Below are 21,097 nucleotides of genomic sequence, written 5' to 3' on the forward strand. Positions count from 1 at the left end.
GTTTGTGTTCACATACGAAACCTAAAACGTACAGGATTCGTTTAATGATTAAATTCCTAATTCTATTTGATAAATTAATTAAATAAGAGTTTCATTAGGATTCTAATTTAATTAATTCGTATCCTAATAGGATTCCAATTCTCTTTCCATACCCCTATAAATATGTGGCCTGGGTTCACAATTTATAACAAGTATTCAAGTATTCAAAGTGAGTTTTGAGAGAAAAATTCAGTCACATTCCTTGCTCAAAAGTGCCGAAATTTTTAGTACCTTAAGGGCGATTCTAGTTGGTCAATCTTAAGGCGGATCCGGACGTGCTGTGGACTATCTACGGAGGGACGACACTTGGAGTCCTAAAGACTTGTTCTTGTTCGGTTCGGGCGCAGCTAGGGAAGGCACGCAACAAAGAGTATGCATCTAAACTATGCTATATGATTATGTGTAAATAATATGCATTCCTGGCTAAATGGTTTTTCTGCATGATTTATGAATTGTCATATGTATCATAACCTAACACAAAGCAACAACAACATCAGGGAAACAAGGAAGTACCAAAGCAAAACAAACCACCAAAGTACCGTGTGGCTTGTTGTGTTAGACTGCCGGAAAACCCACGTTGAAACCTTAAAACGGACCCCAAAACCACGTTGAAACTGAGATGCTAGAATACCGAAACTGCACTATGGTAATAGCTCCTGCAAATGCTACTAACCCTGCAGATGTTGCACGCAGAAACCCACCGCAAAAACCTTCGAAGCAGAAAAACAAAACCCACGCAAAAACCTCTGCAAACAGAAACACCACCACACCGTCAGACAATAACCCCACCGGGACGACACCTGAACACTACCTGAACAACACCTAAACACCACCACACCGGAACACCGCTGAAACACCAACGACCACCCGCAACAACACAACAATCCTGCTGCACCAAACGAAAGTGACGAACCCACGTTGCACCACCCAAAACTGCTGAACCCACGCTGCACCACCTGATTCGATCCCCACCGGACCTGCCCTACACACCAGAATGCCGCTAAACAACCACCAGAATGCCGCTACACAACCACCAAACTTGCGACCACCAGCACCACGCTATACAACCTTCAAGGACCAAAATACCGAACAGAGAAGCGCTGAACGCCACCGGAGAACCAGCGTACCACCGTCTCCCGCTGATTATGCGCGCCGGGGATCCCTTACCGCAGGCCGGCCGTTGTCGGGAATTCAAGCGAGCCTGAAGTCCTGAACCACCTGCCCTAATCGCCCAAAATCTAGAGGATTATTATTATTATTATTATTATTATTATTATTATTATTAATTTTTTTTTTATTTTTTTTTATTTGTAATTATAATAGTAATATAATTTAATAATATTAATAATAATAATAATAATAATAACAACAACAACAATAATAATAAATATTGTTGTTATTATTATTATTATTATTATTATTATAACGTTACAAGCTTAACAAGCTATAAAGATCAAGTGAACTACAAGAAGTTGGAGGGGAGCCGAGATACAATCTGGGCCCCCACTCCTCTAGCTATGGCGAACCCGATCCTGCTGAAAATGTGGGCAGCTGCTCGTGCCCCAATGTCCTGAGCCCTGGAGTACGTCTGAACCCGCTTCAGCAAAGAAACAGCCCCTTTCTCTAATTCCCCAAAAGAAGAGAAGGAAAAAGGAAAGAAACCGTAACCCAAAGCCCTACAACGTGCCGCATACTTATCCTGCTTCCGCTGTGCTGCAACCGCCACAACCCGACCCGGAATGAAGCCTGACAACCCAGATTGCGTCATAGGGGAAGACCCAGTCAAGTCAACACACACATCTAGACCGCCATCCCATGAGTAAAGCAATATATCTGCAGGACGAAGAGCTCCATCGCTCTCACTAGTCAGCCCAACATCAACCTCCTTGCGAGCAGAAATCCCCGACCGATAGCAAATATCCAAAAGGGTATCACGAACAACATTATGACGATGTTTGATACCCACAATCCCAGCACAAGACACGGCATGATCCCCATAAATGTCCCCGTCGAAAACCCGAGAGCAAGCAGAGCACGGCGTCGAATCAGAGAACAACGGAATACCCAACCGATAGCAAAGAACCGAACGATAAGTCTTACCGTTCATAGTCTGGCCTAACCCCGAGATGGGGACTGCCCGCAACCAAGCTGAGGAGTGATCCCCCTGCTGAGATTTCCATAGGGCAACAAGACGTGAAGATAAGGAGTAGGCGGATTCCGAATCAGCAATAACCTTCGTGAAATATATGTCTGCCAATTTCTTCATGAGTCTGGGGGCAGCGATCTCACTAGGGCTACGCATAAGGTCGGTCTCCACGGTCCTGTTGAAAAGACCAAGAGCATCATCAAATTATTATTATTATTATTATTATTGTAATTTATTTATTTATTTTCGTTATTCATTTTTATTTCGTCATTCTCCTCTCGTCTTTGTTTTTAATCTTGTAGGTGCACGTTGTATGGAATATCGGAGTACAAGTTTAAGACCGGGCTAAATTGTGTTACTTTTTCAAGGAACGAGAGGAATGAGGTATGGGCTTTGTCACATGGGCCTCGAGGTGTTGCATGTTACCTTCTAATGGCAAGCCAAACCCGATGTGCACACCATCACTTATACTGCACCACTCATACAACCCTAACCTACACCACTTATACTAGCACCAAACCACCATCCTACACCTCCACAACCACCAACAATTCCCGAGCAGCCACCAAGTAGTACCAACTGCTCCCACCTCAGTCAACCACAACAACATCCTCACCCATGGCTGCCACCATCTCGAGCCCACCAACAACAACATCAAACGCCTAACTACTCCATCACGCAACAACCAGAGTATCAATTCGAACCACCATACAACACCAAAACGTATCTCAATCGCCAATTACAGAGGAAAAACAGAGCAAAAAGCAGAGTAACTGGGTTCTGCCCGTCGGTCGAACTCGTATTAAGTTCGACCGAACCCAAAATTTAGAAAAGTTCCTGCAAGTCTAGGGTCCGGCCGAACTTCCTTTGTGTTCGGATAAACAATTGAGCGCAGAATTTTATACGGAATTAATGAAATCGAGCGGCTGCGATTTGATCGAATTATGGACGGCGATGATTGATCGAGGACGAACATTGATGTCCGTTAATGATGGACGATTGATGTTGAGCAATGGATGAAGATGATGATGCGCCGGCTGATGAGATGGACGAGGATGATGGAGCTGCGAAGGAGGGAGCAAAATCCCTGTTGAAGCAGCCAAACGAAGTACGGTGGAAGGAAGCAATTGAAGGGGGGTTGAGCTGATTGTGTTTGGGCTTTTAAAAAGAGGAAAGCTACGGAGGAGACAAAGAACAATTGGAGGGGGCTGGTTAAGGGGGTTTTTTTTTCTCTTTTTCTTTTTTTTTTCTTTCTTTATCTTTTCCTCTCATTATTTTTCTTCATCATTTTATTTTTAGTCTTTAGTTTTCTTTTCATTTCTCTTTTCTCTTTCCTTTTAATTTCGTTTACTAATTGTTAGCTTGTAGTATTTATACCTCATTTTGGGTCATGCCCAAAGGACCATGTAAATAATTAGTCTTAGTTTTCTAATTTTTCTAGGGTTTTAGGTTAGCTTTTAGAGAGAGAAAAGTGAGAAATTATCAATGAAATTGGGGGTTTTGATAATCAAGGATGACAAATTGTTGAAGATTTCCACCATTAATCAATGAGAAATTTCTTACTCTCTCCTCATCTATTTCTTTATTTATTGTTTTATTTATTGTTCTAATTAGTTTAATTGATTTTGTTTAGTTTAATGATTCATGTTTAGATTAGTTGTCATTATTGTTTAGAATCATGGTTTTAGTTGTTAATTTCTTTAAATTTCCTATTTTTATGTTTATGGGGTAGTTTATATTGATTAGGGTTTGGTGAAAACTCAACATTGATTGGTTTGGGCATTTGTGATTGGATTTTAGGGATTTTCATGATTAAATTATTGCATGTTTAGGAATTTCCAATACATGATACATTTAACTTGATCAATTGAGTGTTCCATGAGTGCTTGGAGTAGTCTAGTTGGGTTGGAAAGGGATTAAAGACCTAAACTTGACTATGTGGTTGAATTGGAATTTTGATTTACCTCGGGTATGATAGGGTAGAATGGAAGTTCATTCTTGATGCTTAGGGAAATTTCTCGCGCATCGGGAGATAGTTGGAGCTATTTGTGAATTCGACGCTTATTCATGTAGTGCTTGTGAATCTTCCCCGTTTTCAATTCTTTTATCTTCATTCCATGATTTGTTGTTTTTTAATCTCATTTAGTTTTGATTTCTTAGTTTAGTTTTAGTTAGTTTTATTCGATTAGTGAATTTCCAAAATCCCGTTCCGACCTAGCTTATCGATTGATTAGCATAAATTAGCGCACCTTGGTCCTTGTGGATTCCGACCCTTGCTTACCGCTTTACTCGTGTTTAGTGGTTAGTTTAGGTAATTTGTTTGATTAGGAGAGACTAGTAACGACCTAGTTTTTACCTCGATCAAAATGGCGCCGTTGCCGGGGACTTCGATTTGCATTAGTTTGTGTTAGTTAGACGAGTCTAGGTCTTTGTGAATAGTTATTTGTTTTGAAAATTCCTTAAAAAATGGCAACTATCCATATCCTTCAAAATGATGAATCGAGTAAACTTGATAATTTCACGTCTCTCCATGATGAGCTTCTTCATAATGGGTTCCTTAATGCTTTCCAATCCGAGTCGGTCATTTCATTTTCCGAGTTTCGCCTTTTTATAACTCATTTGGATTTTCAAGAAAATCTTAAAAGGGATTCTTTTATTAAGGACTTTGAGGTTGCTTCCCAACTTTTGTAAAAGGCATGCGAGAAGTCTCTAACCTTCTAAGTGAATCCATTTGGGATGCCTCATGTATAAGAGATGAATTTGAGGCTTAATTGCCACCTATGATGCATGACATTGAGGAATTGATTATTGGGGATTACATTCCTACTCATTCCTCCTTGAATGAGTGCCTCGATGATGGTGAAGAAAAGCTATTTTCTCCTTGTTGTTTTCAAATGCTCAAATCGATTCTAATTGAGGTGAAAGTAAAATTTCCAACCAAAAAGATTTTCTTGAGGAGAGTTTGCCTATTTATTTTTCATTTCCTTATTTTGATTCTTCTTTTTCTTATTTTCTTGTTTTTTCTTTTGATCCTACTTCTTTTCGGCATCGTTCTCTTTGTTGGCACAGAGTGGCACTAATGTTTGTGCATGCTTTTCTTTTGAGCATTGCATATGTTTTATTCCTTGAAATGTGTGTCGATGCATTTGACAAACTCTTGCGGTCTTTGTCGGGTTATTTACTAGAAAGGTCGTGCTTGGGACCTTAAACAAGCCTTTCTCGGGAAGTAACCCGTGCCCTATTGCTAGTAATCTCCAAATTATTCTTGGTTAATAAATTAATTCCATAATTTATTCCTTTGCCACAACATATGCCATTGTTGTTTGAGTTAAAACCATAATCAACGTGTTCCTTTGAGATACCTTACCTGTTGTGGGATCTTTTACGGTGATGACGTGTCACGCGTTCCTCGGAGGTATCAAGTATGAGCTTGCACGAACCTCCTCCAACCTGCAAAACAAGAATATTCCCGTAGGAATATTCCCTCCGATGCTTAAGTAAGTATAAGCTAGAGAATAAAGTAATTTGTAGAGAGAAGGCAGAGCAAAGCTAGTTTTTGGTTGGTGGGAATGAATTGATTGCCCCTTACCTTGGGATCTGAGCTATTTATAGGGCTAGGGTTTCTTGGGAATTGATCCATCAACCCTAACTGTGGGATGCGTGCCCCTTGGGGATTTAGGACACGTGTCATTTGGCCAACAATGATGAGCCTTTTGCAAATTGGGGCAGAGAAGGTGGGCTTTCCAAAATAAGGCTTTGCCCTTATTTCGTTTGGGTACCAAGGCCTGAGCCTACTTCCTGGGCTTGGGCCGATGAATCATCTGGGCTGGCTTGATTGGTCATTGTGGCTTCTTTGGGCCTATGATGGAGATATTTAGGCCCACATCATTTGCCCCTCATGAGGGGTGAAAACGGACGTTAGTTTTCACTGCTCTTGGGTTATCCAGTAAGGTGATGACGCGTGGCAGGGGTAATCATTTCTTACCCCTCTATAAATAAGTGACAATTTTGAGGGATTTTCCCCCTCATTTATAATAATCATTTGAGAGCCACAGGAGAAGGCGATTTCCGGCGTTCAGCATCCACCAAGAGACACTGTAGCACCGCCACAATCTTCAAAGTCCTGTTCTTGGAGTTCTTCATCGAATTTCTCTGGGAAATCTTCTCTTCGGTCCATCAGGTAACATTTATTTTGAGAAAACTTGTTTGTTAATTTTGGTCATTCCTTGTTCCCTTCTCTTATCTATGATGTGAGGACCTCGTCAAAACTGAGGGCGGCAACCTGCTATTTTGACGTCTTCATTTCTCAAGTTATGCCCCTCGTCTTGAGCCAATTCTTCAGCCTGTGCAGGATATCATGGTGCAAATAGGAGACGACCCATATTTCGAAGGGGAATCTTCTTCCCCCATAGAGGAGGATGCTCCCACGAACGAGCGTGCCGACGGTGCGCCAGCGGGCCCTTCAGGTGGCGAAGAAGGCCACCTTCATCCCTGCGAGATTTTCCCCCTTCAGACGTGGCTGAACTATCTTACTGCCCAGGGAGCTGATTATGGGGCGTCTCTAAACTTGGGTTCTGAGTACAAGTTTTGCATGCCAGCCGTAGACTGTACCAGTTTTGGCTTAGTAGAAGGGGAGTTTCGCCGTGTACAGCTCCTTCTTAAAGCTAGGCATGAGGTTTCCTCCTCACCCTTTTGTGGTGGAGGTGCTGGACGGCTTTAACATTGGTTTGAACAAAATGTCCCCCAACTCCTGGGCCGGCGTCTTTGGGTATATTTCCTGGTGTGAGCTTGAGGGTATTAACCCTTCCTTCCCAGCATTTCTCAGATAGCCTCAATGTCTCAAGTTCCTCGGGCCGCCAAAGGTTGGTTAGCCCTTACTTATAAGGGAGCTTACAGGACGGTGATGGGCAAGGCGTCCAAGTGGCATCACTGGCGGAAGAAGTGGGTGGTTATCAGAACCACCAACTTGGAGATGTGTAGCAGGATGAGACTTTGGACGCTTCAACCCAACTTTGTTGGAAAAAGAGGCTCCTTTCCTCCGGTTCGCCGCCCTCTGGAAACGGATCTCGTCTCTATTCAGGGCCAAGCCGCTCACAGTTGGGACCAAGACGGCTTATATACCTGAGGGATGGTTGCCTCATTTGGATCAGTTGGACGATCCCGTTTTCCTCTCGGCTGTGGGCTTGTGTCCGTGTATGCCGAGAGGTAATGTTTTGTACCCCGGACCTTTCGTTGTTTATTAATGCTTCGTTTTTTACTGACGTCTTCCTTGTTTTTCAAACAAGCCAAGGGCCGAGTAGATATGTCGACCTGGCTGGCAGAGGTGCTTGACGCCAGCACCTTTGAGGCCTTACAACGTCAGAAGGCGGCTGAGCAGGCTGTTCCGGAGCAGGCTGTTCAACAACCTATCCCTCCCACAGAGGAAAAGAAGGTATATATTGCTCAAGCCTTCCAGAGTATGTGATTTCCTTCAATTTTTGCAAATGACGTGGCTTTGTCTCTTTAGGGTTCGAGGAAGGCTGCCTCGACCGCGACACTTCCTTCTAAGCGTAAGGCTGGTGGCACGGAGAAACCTTTCTTCAAGCCAACAGCCTCGAAGGCGTCAAAGGCGTCTCCTGCGCGTCAAAGGGTGTTTGCTCAAGATACGCCCAATGCTTGGGAGTTTGCTTCTCCTAGCTCTCAAAGAGATAAGGCGACGGTTGATCCACTTGGGGGAATTCCGGAAGACGTCCGCCGGAACATTCCTCTGAGGACGGCGGAGAGGGCTAGGAATTCTAATGGTAAGGTTTACTCCAACATCGTAACCACTTGTCGTTCCTCGTCTGGCAGTTCTATAGTCTCTCCCAGGGATTCTAAGGCAGTTGTTTTTCCAATAGAAATACCCGACCCTCAAAAAGCCATTGATGCTGAATTGGATCTAATCCCTTCTTCAGGCCGGTTTACTTCTCAGGACCGTAGAAAAATAAAGAGTCTGATGCGCAATGCTATTCCTCCGAAGTATGCTTAGACTCTTCCTGAGGCGGCCGAGACTCAACTTGCCGCCATGCAGTCCTCTGTGCTGGATGTAAGTTTTATTATCCTTGTCTTTTAGGGAAACATTTTATTTTTGATAATTACTCTTGTTGTTTATGCAGATGTTTATTCAGCTGGACTCGCTGAAGAAGTGGCGCACTTCTCTGGTGCATGAAGAGGCTAGACACCGCCTTCTTGCTAGCCAGTGCGGCGATCAGCGTTTTGCTGAACTGGAGGAGCTTCGTCTCAACAGGAGGGAGGAGATCGACGCGGTGACCAAGTCCCTGACCTCTCAACGTGCTGAAAATAAGCAACGCCTTGAACAAATTGATTAGAACTTCTCTCAGATTAAGGATCTATCTGAGAAGACAAAGGAGAAAGAGGCTGAGTTTTCTCACCTTGACACTAAGTTTAAGGAGTTGGAGGCACAATTGGAGGCGGCTCGCAATGAAGTGGCTACGTCCAAGGAGGTGCGTAGCCAGTCTGTCGTGCTAGGTGAGAGGTCGATTCGAGGGGGCATTGAGCTCGTCTGGAATGCAGAGTTTGGCAGTATGCGCCCCTTCAGCTGTTTCGAGAAGTTCATCGATTATCAGGTGAAGGTGGAGAAGGCCCTGAAGGAAGGACGTCCTCCTCCTGAATTCGTTCCTGGTGATGATGATGAATGAGGCAATCTAGGGGATTTGTATTTTTTCTAGTTTTTGCGACGCCTTGTTTGACGGCCTTATGTGCATAATTTTCTAATTATGACTGACTTATTTGAATGATAAGGCTTCTTTTAAACGTTTTTGTCCTTTATTTTATTGGCCGTTCCCATTTATTATGTATGATGTTGATTAGCTCAACTTTTATAGCTGACGTCCCTAAATGGGTACGGCGATTATTTGCCTTGGTCTTTATTGCTGAGGTCTTTAGCTACTTCATATAGCTATTTGAAAAATGTGTTTCCCCTGTGTTCTAGATGATCAGCCTAGTGAGGGTGCTAATCTGGGCCACTTCTTAGGCCTTTAAACGACTAGTCTTTAAGAGAATGTTATTGTCTGTGCCTCTTTGAAGGATTTGTTAACGTATTTGGCATAAGTAAAGATTCTCTGGCAAGACCGGTTTGCAGAGAGATTTTTCATTTAAATTTCAATAAGCCGTGCTACATGGTGCGTCTATAGTGTGGACGTCTTCATTCTTACAAAAAATTCATTCATTAATTAAGATAACACAACTGTCAATTTCCTAGAAAAAGTATTTCTTCTGGTTATCCGCATTCCAAGTTCGTAAAATTGGACGCCCCTGCATATCTTGGATATGGTAGGTTCCGTCCCAAACTTCTTCATAGATTTCGTATGGACCTTCCCAGGTAGGGGTGAGCTTCCCTTGTTCATTAGCACATCCAACGGCCTCCATCTTCCTTAGCACAAAATCTCCAACCTTTAAGATTCTTCTAGAGACTCTTTTGTTGCACTCCCTAGTCATTCGGAGTTTGTATAGTTGTTGGCGTAGAGCCACGTTCCCTCTGGTTTCTGGAAAGAAATCCAAGGCCGCCTTTCATCATTTCCCAATTGGCGTCTTGATTAAATAACATGACGCGCAGAGTTGGTTCACACATTTCAATTGGTATGACGGCCTCAGCTCCATAGGCTAATAAGAATGGTGTTTCTCCTGTGGAGTTTTTTGCCGTGGTCCGTATAGACCATAAGACATTGGGTAACTCGTCGGCCCACAACCCTTTTGCTTCATCAAATTTCTTTTTCATTCCTTCAGAGATGATTTTGTTGAATGCTTCTACCTGTCCGTTTGTTTGGGGGCGGCCTACTGATGCAAAACATGCCGTGATGCCATGATCAGCCAACCAGCTCTCCAATTTGCGTGTCTTGAATTGTGGCCCATTGTCGAAGACAATGGACTAACGCACGCCAAATCTTGTAATGATGTTTTTCCAGATGAAGGCTCTCACATCTCACTACTACAAAAAAGGGAATAGAAAACGCTGAATAGAGGACGGTTAAGTTTGTTAAGCGTTATCTAGGAATATAGAGTACGCATTTCTATCATAACAGTTGTGTGAAAAGAGAATAGAGTACGGTTACCTTACCTAACCGTCTTATATTTTTTACCATAATAAAAAAATATATAAAATATAAAAATACTTAATAAAATATAAAACTGTTTTCAAGATAACCGTTTCATATTCTTTTACAAAACAATTTTTACAATAAAAAATAAACTTTAATTAAACCAAATCAAACATTTATTTAAAAATAAAATAAAATAACAAAGCAATTTAAATTTTAAGTATTACGTACTCCCAAAAGTTAGGCGGTTCCCTCAAAAAGAACAAAAAAAAGTTAGGCGGCAGAACATGAATTCCCAAAAGTTTTGAGTTAGGCGCGCAAATTTAGAAAACCCTGCACGTACTTCATCCTCTACTCTCAAGAAAAACTGCAAACCTCTACACCACCGCTCTGCGCCGTCGCTCCTCATTCTGCACTGTCTCTCTTGCACCTCTTTCCGGCCGCCTCCCAACCTCCTGTAAAACCCTCAGAAAAATACTCCAACCTCTACTCGCAAGAAAACCCGCAACACCTCTGCCCGCCGCTCTGCACCGCCCCTCCTCACGCTGCACCGCCGCACCATTTCACCGTCCGTCCTCCTACCAACCTCCGGTAAAACCCCCGGCTGCCCCACCGCTGCCTTCAATTTCCAGGGTTAGTGTTCTTAATTCTGTTTCTCATAAATTTTATTTAACCTATAACCTAGTTATCTAATTGTTATTTATGATTAAAGAATTCAGTTTGTTAATTTCCAAAATAAAAAAGAATAAGGAATTGTTTATTCAATCACGATCGATCAGCGTTGAATATGTTTATTGGCCTAATTGGTGTTTCTTTGACCTGTATTTAATTTGGAACCATGTCTTGAATTTTACAATTGAATTTTGATGACTAGCTATTTTCATTGGATGTGTTGGTGTTAATATTAATGCTCCTCTAAGGGATGATTATGATTTTGGATTTGTCTCTGCCTTGTCGAGGCTTTAATTGATTTATTTAACAATAGCAATCTTTCGTTGCTTAATACTCCGTATTATGGTTTCTCTGTGACCCAAGTTCTATTTGCCTAATTTTAGCTCTTAAAGAATTCAGTTTTTTAATTGCCAAAATAAAATAGAGTAAGAAATTGTTTGGTCTTCAATCACGACCGATCAGTCTAGGATTGTTTAGGCTTCAATCACGATCAGTCACATGCTAGAATATATACAGAATTCTTATTGTGACCTCCTTGTATGTTTTAAATATTAGGTCGAATCAATTTAATCAAATTATTCCTGCTTGTTGAATAATAGTCGAATGAATTTGCTGCACTAACGTCTAATCAAAATGGTCGTCGTTGGTTTAATAGCCTGAAGTCTGATATGTAATGTTCTTAATGTTTTTGTTCTTCTTTTGTTCTTCTTTTGTTCTTCTGGTTAGGTGTTTTTCGTGGCTTGGGTGTTTTTTGTGCCTGTGTCTGTTGGCTTGGGTGTTCGTCTGGTTAGGTGTGTCTTTTGGGGGTATGCCTGTTTTTATAGTTCAAATTTATAGGAAATATTTCCTATAAAAACTGCAAATAAAGTACAAAATTAAATATTGATAACTATTGTAATTAGCTATTATTTTGTGCAGCTAGAGTATCTCACATAATAGGAAATTATATTATTTTGAGCCTAGTTTATCTTGTACCAGAAGCTCTAAACGTAAATGAACTTGTTTATACTGCCGTTATTGTGTTTTGTTGTCTTTATTGCTGTTATTCTCCATGGTTTTCCGTGCCACAACCTCATCCCGCCCCCTTGCTTGTATTGCCTTTTTGTTAATATTGTCTTTACAGTTATGTTTGTTTTATTTTTTTTAACTTAATAGTGTGTAGAAATGGATCGAAGTTGGATAACAACAACAAAATTGGGTGACCCAAAATACAAAGCTGGGGTTATGGAATTCCTTAAATTTGCTTTGGAAAATAACACTGAAGGTCATGATAAGTTGCCTTGTCCTTGTTATGTCTGTCATAATCTTATGCATCACAAAGCTAGTGTAATACTGAGCCACTTGAGTAAATGGGAATTTGATACAACATATACTTGTTGGTATCGTCATGGTGAAAAGAGGGGAGAAACTTCTGGTCATCAAAACCACAATAGTAATGAGGGTGATAGAATGGCGGATACTAATGAAGGTGATAGAAGGGAGGACATGAGGTATCAATTTCAGGAAGGAGTTGATGAGGATCCTGAAGTGATAGAACAACTATTGACTGATTCTGAGAAGCCTTTATACGAAAATAGTGAGCACACACAATTATCAGCTATAGTTAAGCTTTACAATGTGAAGGTGGGTTATGGTGTGACAGATCAATGTTTTACGGCGTTTCTCAAGGTGTTCAAAGCCATACTTCCCGCAGGCAATATTTTGCCGGGTGGTTCATATAAGGCAAAAAAGATGTTGCACACAACGGACTTGCGTTATGAAAAAATTCATGCTTGCCCTAATGATTGCATATTGTATCGAGATGAATATGAATCTTTAAAGAATTGTCCTAAGTGCGATGTCTCGAGGTACAAGAAACAAAAGGAAGGAATTCCGGCTAAGGTTTTGTGGTACTTTCCAATAATAGCAAGGTTCAAAAGAATGTATTCAGATGCAGGAGATGCGGAGAAGTTAACATGGCATAAATTTGGTCGGAAAAAAGATGATGGGTTACTAAGACACCCAGCTGACTCTCCGCAGTGGAAATTTATTGATGGAAAATTCGGTGATTTTGGTAAAGAAGAACGAAACCTACGCCTTGGATTGTCTACTGATGGTATGAATCCATATGGTTCTCTCAGTAGCATCCATAGTACTTGGCCGGTCATGTTGGTGACGTACAATTTATCTCCTTCCTTGTGTATGAAAAGAAAGTATATTATCTTGTCAATGCTTATTTCTGGGCCAAAACAACCGGGAAATGACATCGATGTGTACTTGGCACCTCTTATTGACGATTTAAAGTTGTTGTGGGAAAAAGGTGTTCAAGTGTTCGATGCTAGTCGGAATGAAATGTTCAATTTAAGAGCCATGTTGTTCTGCACTATCCAAGATTATCCAGCGTATGGTAATCTTTCTGGTTATACCGTGAAAGGGGAATGTGCCTGTCCTATATGTGAATATGGTTTGAAGGGAAAGTGGTTACCAGCGTCGAAAAAACATGTGTACTTTGATCATCGTCCATTTCTTCCTCATGATCATCAGTACCGCAAATTGAAAAAGGCTTTTAATGGGGAACAAAATTTTGAATGTCGCCCAAAAGTATTTACTAGCCAAGAAGTGTTTGAAAAGGTAAAAGACATTAAAATTACATTTGGCAAGTTGAAGAAAAATAAAGATGCCCTTCCTAAACAGGGATACAAAAAGTGTTCCGTTTTTTGGCGTCTTCCTTATTGGAGATTTTTATTTGTGCGACATTCTCTGGATGTGATGCATATCGAGAAAAATGTGTTTGATAGTCTGATTGGCACATTATTGAATATTGATAAGAAGACAAAAGACGGTCCTAACGCTCGAGATGATTTGAAGGAATGGAATATTAGAAATGAGTTACATGTTGTGGGGGAGAAAGGAAAACGAAAGTATTTACCCCCTGCAGCCTATACATTGTCCAAAAAGGAGAAAGTCGAGCTTTGTTCTTCATTAGCTGGAGTTAAAGTGCCTGAGGGTTATTCTTCAAATATTTCTTCGCTTGTTTCAATGGAGAATTTGAAACTCGTGGGACTGAAGTCTCATGATTGCCATGTTTTGATGGAAGATTTCTTACCTATTGCCATTCGTTCAATTTTGCCTAAAAATGTACGGTATACCATTATTAGGTTATGTGTTTTCTTCAAGGCCATATACAGTAAAGTCATTAATCCTAAAGAATTGGATTCTTTGGAGATTGAAATTGCTGTCATTTTGTGTCAGTTGGAGATGTATTTTCCCCCGTCTTTTTTTGATGTCATGATGCATTTGCCTATTCACTTAATAAGAGAGATCAGATTTTGTGGTCCTGTGCACATGAGAGCTCAATGGGCCTTTGAAAGGCAAATGAAAACCTATAAGGGATGTGTTAAGAATGCTTATCGACCTGAGGCTTGTATCGCTGAGAAAATGTTTTATGAGTTAGCTATGGAATATAGTCTTGAACATATAGATCATGTGAAGACAGTAGGGCTTCCTACTTCTCGACACAGTGGTCGATTTGATGGTATGGGAACTATAGGCCGTAGAGATCATGATTTGTCTCTTGACAAGTGGCACGCGGCCCACACATATATTCTTTTTAATGAAGATGAAGTTGCACCGTATGTCAACCGACACATGTCTTTCTTGAAGGCGCGGAACCGAAAGGCTAATCCGAAAGCATTAGCTACAGAACATAGTAAATCATTTCGTTTTTGGTTCAAAGATCAAGTAACGAAAGAGTTCCAAAATTCTACACAACCTGTTTCTAAGAGACTTAGGAGTTTGTGCTATGGTCCTGATTTCCGTGCCTCATTTTTCTCTGCATATGTTGTTAATGGTTGTACATTCTATACGCGGGACCAAGATGATAAAAGTACTATGCAAAATAGTGGGGTATCTCTTGAAGCTGAAGCAATGTATTTTTCAAGTTCTAAAGACAATCGTCCTGTCTATAGTAAAATGCAATACTATGGGGTAATAGATGAGATTTTTGAGTTGCATTATATGGGCTTTTCAATACCTGTGTTTGGTTGTAAATGGGCTGAAAATAACAATAATGTTAAATGTGATGGCTTAGGGCAAACTTCAATGAATCTTAATAAACTTGGCAGTAAGGAAGATCCTTATATTTTGGCTAGTCAAGCAAAACAAGTGTTTTATATGACTGACCCACTTGATAAAACAAGGTCAGTCGTTATAACAACGAAACCTCGATATGCCATTGATGACCATGATGATAATATTGTGTCTGAGGAAAGGTCTTCCACTAGTGAGGTAGCTAATGTGAATGATAGTACTGATGATACATCGACATATGTCCGTAGTGACCATGAAGAAGGAATTTGGTTTGAAGATGAAACTTGTAATGCAAATCGAAAAAAAAAGCGTTGTCGTACAGGTTGTTGTGAATCAATTAATAAACTTACTAACTTACTAATTTGATGCCTAATTTTAATGTCAAATGCTTATATTTATCTTAATATAGTGCTTTAGTTATGTTATCTAATGAATTTTGTATTTTTGTAGGTTGATGGCAAGAAAGAGAAAGCGAGCAAGGGCCCCTCGAGATGATGAGGCTTCGATTGAATGTGAGAATCGCAGGGGTCGTACGGTGCTTAAATTAGTTGGAAATGCAATTCGTAAGGGCATTAAGCTCCCCTTAAAATGGAATCGCAACAAAGTGCCGGTTGGGGATAACAAAGATTACTTCGCATCTTACATTGGTGTTGTTGTTCGTGAACGAGTGAATATCAATTATACTGCGTGGGATGAAGTTCCTAAAGAAGTCATCAATGAAGTTTATGACTACATTACAGTAAGAAGGATATCACTTTTATTTTTATTTTTCTTCAGTTTTTTAAATTGAGATGCAGATTTTTTTTAGTTAATTGTTTAATCAGTAAACTGCAGTCAGGCTTCTTGGTTCTGTGTTGTTGTGTGTTGTGTGATGAAGAGTATTGCATCTCGTGGTTCTGTGTTGCTGCTTGGATTAGTAGCAGGGATGCAGGGTGTTTGTTTATGTCTTTAGGTTGCCAACCAGAACTGATGTCAAATCAACTAAAATAGCAAGTTATTTAACTGAAATCCTAGAGACAGAACCGGTCAGAACTGAACTGATAAGAACTGAAATCCTTTCTTTCCTCCCTTCCCTTTTATTTACAATTTGGAATAATAAGACAAAAGCGATTAAAACAGCAGCTGGTGTATAAGACAACAGGCTTAATGAGCATTGTGTCCGTTGCCACCAGTGTAGTGGTGCCTCCCTTGCCAGAGTATCTGCAGCTTCAGTGTTCCCAGTGCCCAGTTGTCCTCTCTGTCGCCTCCTTTCATATATACGGAAAACAGCAGGTGGGTTAGGTGAGTGTGTAGCATATACACATTGTTAAGTATAGCTAATTAGCAAATTGAAAGAATAGAATGGGCTTGTTTTAGTTCCTGATCTATTTTTGTTATCTTTCCATGTTTGCTGTCATCCCGAACTCCTGCTGCTTGTAATATCTGTTACATACTTTGTTGAACTATACAAATAATGATCTCTCAACCATAGATGAGAAAATCTTGTATGTGATCGCTTAGAAGTTACCAGCATAGATCTTGCTGATATTTCCTGTGGACTAGGATTAAGCTTTTGTTGAACACTTTCCTTTTGATTTTAGTTTGGAGCCACTGAAAATTGTGGGGGACTAGGGCTGTAATGCCTGTAATTACTTGACCACCTAAGAAACTTAGATACGATTGTGCACTCTTGTATGATTTTCCTTAAGAGCCTTTTGATGTCTTCCTTTGCGTTGGCATTATAAAACTGGCTAACTGTATCATGAGATCGGGTTTCGTTTTTGCCTTGGAAACTATTTGCCCTGTCTTGGAAACGGTGCTCTGGAGCAACCTTATGACCTGAGAAACCTGTGTTGACCTTGCACCCCCTTACTCTCTCGTGACTTGTAATGCTGTTACCTCTATTTAGTTCTATGATCCACTTGTAGTAAGTACCTTGCTACAGTTTCCTTTCTTTCGTTCTTGATGGATTCTTGCCACACTTTGCAGTGTATGCTATTACCCCATCAAATGCTTCGTAGCTGCTTGTCGCACTGATGCAGCGTCCCTATAAGTATCACTCTCCAACGCCTCTATCTAACGCACCACAAATTCCCCTATTTTCCACCATCATATCTGCAACAACTCTGAAGTCAGTGCAGGCCACCCAAACTCCTAGCCAACCAGAACATATAAGATGCAAAACTCTGAAGCATTTGATTCGATGATATACCATCATTGAAAGTTGACATGGATATAATCAACGGAAGCCCCTTAGAACTAAGATTCATGGTCAAAACATTGAACAGATTAACATCATAACTCTTTAAGAGATAATTAAAAATAGGATGGACAATTATAACTAAGGTCGAAAAAATAGATTTAGAAGCTTACAGTGATATTATTCTGGTGGAATTTTGGACAGAACTGATCTGAACAGAAATGGTCCGAACTGAACTGATAAGAACTGATCTGATGAGAACTTATCTGATCAAAACTCATCAGAACAGAACATCAGAATAGGACATCAGAACCGATCAGAACTTATCTGATCAGAACTAACCAGAACTGAACTCAATCACTTTTTTCTGTATATTTACATGTATATTTTGTTTGCTGCCTGCTTATGTTGTTCCAACAGCCTTATAGTTTCTCTTGAATTGTGCAGAAGGGATTCACAGTGCCTGAAGAACGTAGAAGTTACGTGTTAGGGCGAGCTTCAATTCGGTGGAGATGTTTCAAGGCTAGATTAAGGAAAGTCTTCATGTACGAGTCTAAGGGAGAGAATGAAAATGTGATAATAAGGACTCCACCTCCGCTTTATGGATGGATAACACAAACTGATTGGGACAAATTCATTGCAACATATACTGATCCTAAGTTCAAGGTACTTTCAATACTCCATGTCACTAATGCATAGTTACTACACATTCAAAGTGCACTAACTTTTATGTACATCATATGGATAGGAACTAAGTGACTTGAATCGAGAAAGGGCAAAACAGAATACTTCAAGATATCGTGGAGGTCGAAAAGGGTACTTGTATTATGAAGAAGAGATTGTAAGTTCAGAACAATCACATATAATCTAACACTGAAAACTTAAACATATGATTCTTATTCTTATGATTATTATTTTGTATTGTTAGGCCGAAGAGCTTCAGGATGCAGGAGTCCAAGTCACTGATGTGCCTTGACATTTGGTTTGGTTAAGAGCCCACTCTAGAGAAGAAAATGGTGTGATAACCTTTGACAATCCCGTCGATTTGGAAATAGCTAAAGCAATTGTGAGATTATATTTATATTTAAATCAAATTAAACATTTTGCTATCACAATTATGCTAACTTGATCTGGTTGCTCATTTTTAATGTCAGAAAACATTAGAGGCTCAACAAATCCAAGGAGAAATTGATGCCACTGGCCGAAATGATATCCTAGCAAGAGCACTAAAGACTCCTGAACATGGAGGTTGTGTTAGGGGTGTCGGATCAGGTGTTACCAATAAGCAATACTTTGGTTACAACAAACCCACACCATCCAGTCAATTGCGTTCCGAACTCAATGGTGTCAGATCAGAATTAACTGTTATGAAAAACACTCAGAATTTGTTGTTAAATTACTTAATGTCTATTGGTCAGCTCAACCAAGACCAATTGAAACAATTTGGTGATGGTGGTGGTATCCAAGGGTTAGGGTTCGGAAGTGCCCAGTCTGCCCACTTTCATAGTACGACTGGCCAAGTAGTTCAAGATGCCCGTTTCCAACTAGCCTCAGAACAAGATAAAGTGCAACAAGAAGAAGATGGCACATGGCCTAAGCCTGAGTGCAACCAAGTTAGTCGTCGTGACCAAGGACTGCAAGGTGCCCATTTTCAACTTGCCTCAAAACAGAATAAAGTTCAAGAACAAGATGTCACATGGCCTGAGCTTGAGTGCAACCAAGTTAGTCGTCGTGACCAAGGACTGCAAGGTGCCCACTTCCAACTTGCCTCAAAACAGAATAAAGTTCAAGAACAAGATGTCACATGGCCTGAGCCTGAGTGCAACCAAGTTAGTCGTCGTGACCAAGGACTGCAAGGTGCCCACTTTCAACTTGCCTCAAAACAGAATAAAGTTCAAGAGCCAGAAGTCCAAACTTAGGTGTACCATGTTGCTTGGCCCGATATCGAGAAAGAATATGTGCCCGAACATGAGTTTATACTTTCTACTGAGAAAGTCACTGATCAACCATTTCCTCAGGTAACATTAGTTTTTTCCCCGTTTTCGAGGGCACACTTTACTTCTTCTATTGATGCAGTCAAGTTATGGTAATTTCTCTTGTCCTATGATGTTCTGCATTAACTATTAAACTCTGTGATGTTCTGCATTAACTATTAAACTCTGTGCATTAACTATACCTGTCTGCTTCTGACCTATTGGATCATTAAATTTGATCCAGTTCTTTAACTATCTTAGTAGTCAACTAACAGTCGCACCATATGTCCATATCATATAGCTAAGCAGTTAATATTATTGAGTCATTTCAATAAAATGTCATATCTTAATGGAGAACATGAGCATACACATACAGCACTAGAACTCTGAAGTTCATCTAGAATAAATGGTATGTCTGCACTCATTCTTTTGACCTATAAACCACGGAAAAATAAAACAATAGAAATCAGTATTTGGTCTACCCGGCCAAGTTAATTCGATAAAATAGCCACATCAATACTAGATATGCATTAGGATACTTGTTCAAGTAATAAAAGGCATAAACAGAAGTTGAGTAAACATTATGAAAGTAACAAAAAGAAAACATGCAGTAGGCTAACTAACTGCTAGGTGTAAAATTCAATACATTACCCTTTTAAAATCAGCAGTTACTGACATTGAAACCCATCCTTGATCATCCATTTGAGAAATCAAGTAATGGTTAGTCTGCAAGTTCTCATCACTGCCAAAGCACACAAAAATTGAAGGTAAGAAAAAGCTTATGATTACTCAAAGAACACTATCAGAGAGTAGATGTGACTCCGTAGCAGAGTAAACCTCTAAATGAAAATACAAACAACCGTTTTTTTTTTATGTATGTGCAGGTCAAGTATTTACCTTTTGTTAATAACCAGCTCAATTACTTATTCTGTGACCTTATTTACAACCAGTTATTTTCCTTGTAAAGCCAAACCAATAGTTTTACTTATATGTTCTTTATGATTAGGGTGTTAATAGTTTATGTTCCTTGGCGATTGAGAATGACAAAGGTATCCATATAGTTTCCATTGGAGAAGTGTACGTTGGTAAGGAAGGAGAAGTGGTCATGAATCATTTCAAACCCGTGCCTAGCGGTCATTATCGAGTTTGTATTAAAGAAGAAATCAACCCAAGTGCGGAATTGCCATGTCCCGAGGGGGAAAAAAAATTCGTTTGTCAAAGCTTGGATGGATTTTATATATGGCCTGCTCATTTGGTTTTTCCGTTAAAGGTACGTTATTGAAATTTTATGCGTTACATATCACGATACTTATTTATTTCATTCAGCATATAGTTTTTACGTACTTTTTATTTGTCTTTTTTTCGTGTTAATGTATTACAAGGCTGCTGATAAACAAATAACAAAGGAATTCACCGCGCTATCTCCACGCTCGCCATCATCACAGTCATCATGCACTCGAAAGTATACGATCACTCCTGCTGATAGGTTAAAGTTGACTTCTAATTTGGTAAAGGTTTTCAAGGATGTAGCTATTGGAATGAAAAAGAGCGGAAAAACCAAATCCTTCACGATCCCGGATAGAGTGTTCCTAAATGAGCAATGTGTTAGCCTTGATTATGAAGACATGCTTGATTGGTGCTTTCAAAGAGAGATAAGATCATCTCACTTGTTGATTTTAATGATGTTAGTGTGTTGTACCCTTTCTGATTCCAAGTAAATGTATATATTGGTTTCTGAAAATTGATTTAATTGTTTTTTGATGTGCTAGGTATCTGAGTGAGATGGTTCTCAAAGATGGCATCTCTGGGCTATATGGATTTTGTGACTGCACCTATCTATCCCCGCTAAGACGTGTGGAAAAAGAAGACGATCGATGTGACTATTTATATAGGGTATTTGCGTGCAATGATGGCAAAAATAAATATCAAGTATTCTTCTTGCCTT

At 40.1% G+C, this 21,097-nt stretch overlaps 1 protein-coding gene across 1 annotated transcript; it reads right to left on the minus strand.

Annotated features, from left to right (window-relative positions):
- Positions 1-396: 396 nt before the first annotated feature.
- Positions 397-3,335, minus strand: LOC130472560 (uncharacterized). Its single transcript, XM_056843900.1, has 2 exons — positions 2,612-3,335; positions 397-2,360 (listed from the first exon to the last, which is right to left on the minus strand). Exon 2 carries the CDS (start codon positions 2,339-2,341, stop codon positions 1,502-1,504), a length of 840 nt encoding a protein of 279 aa, XP_056699878.1. The 5' UTR covers positions 2,342-2,360; positions 2,612-3,335; the 3' UTR covers positions 397-1,501.
- Between the last annotated feature and the right edge of the window lie 17,762 nt (positions 3,336-21,097).

This window comes from Spinacia oleracea, chromosome 4 (genome assembly GCF_020520425.1).
Source record: "Spinacia oleracea cultivar Varoflay chromosome 4, BTI_SOV_V1, whole genome shotgun sequence".
In the NCBI taxonomy this organism is placed as follows: Eukaryota; Viridiplantae; Streptophyta; class Magnoliopsida; order Caryophyllales; family Amaranthaceae; genus Spinacia; species Spinacia oleracea.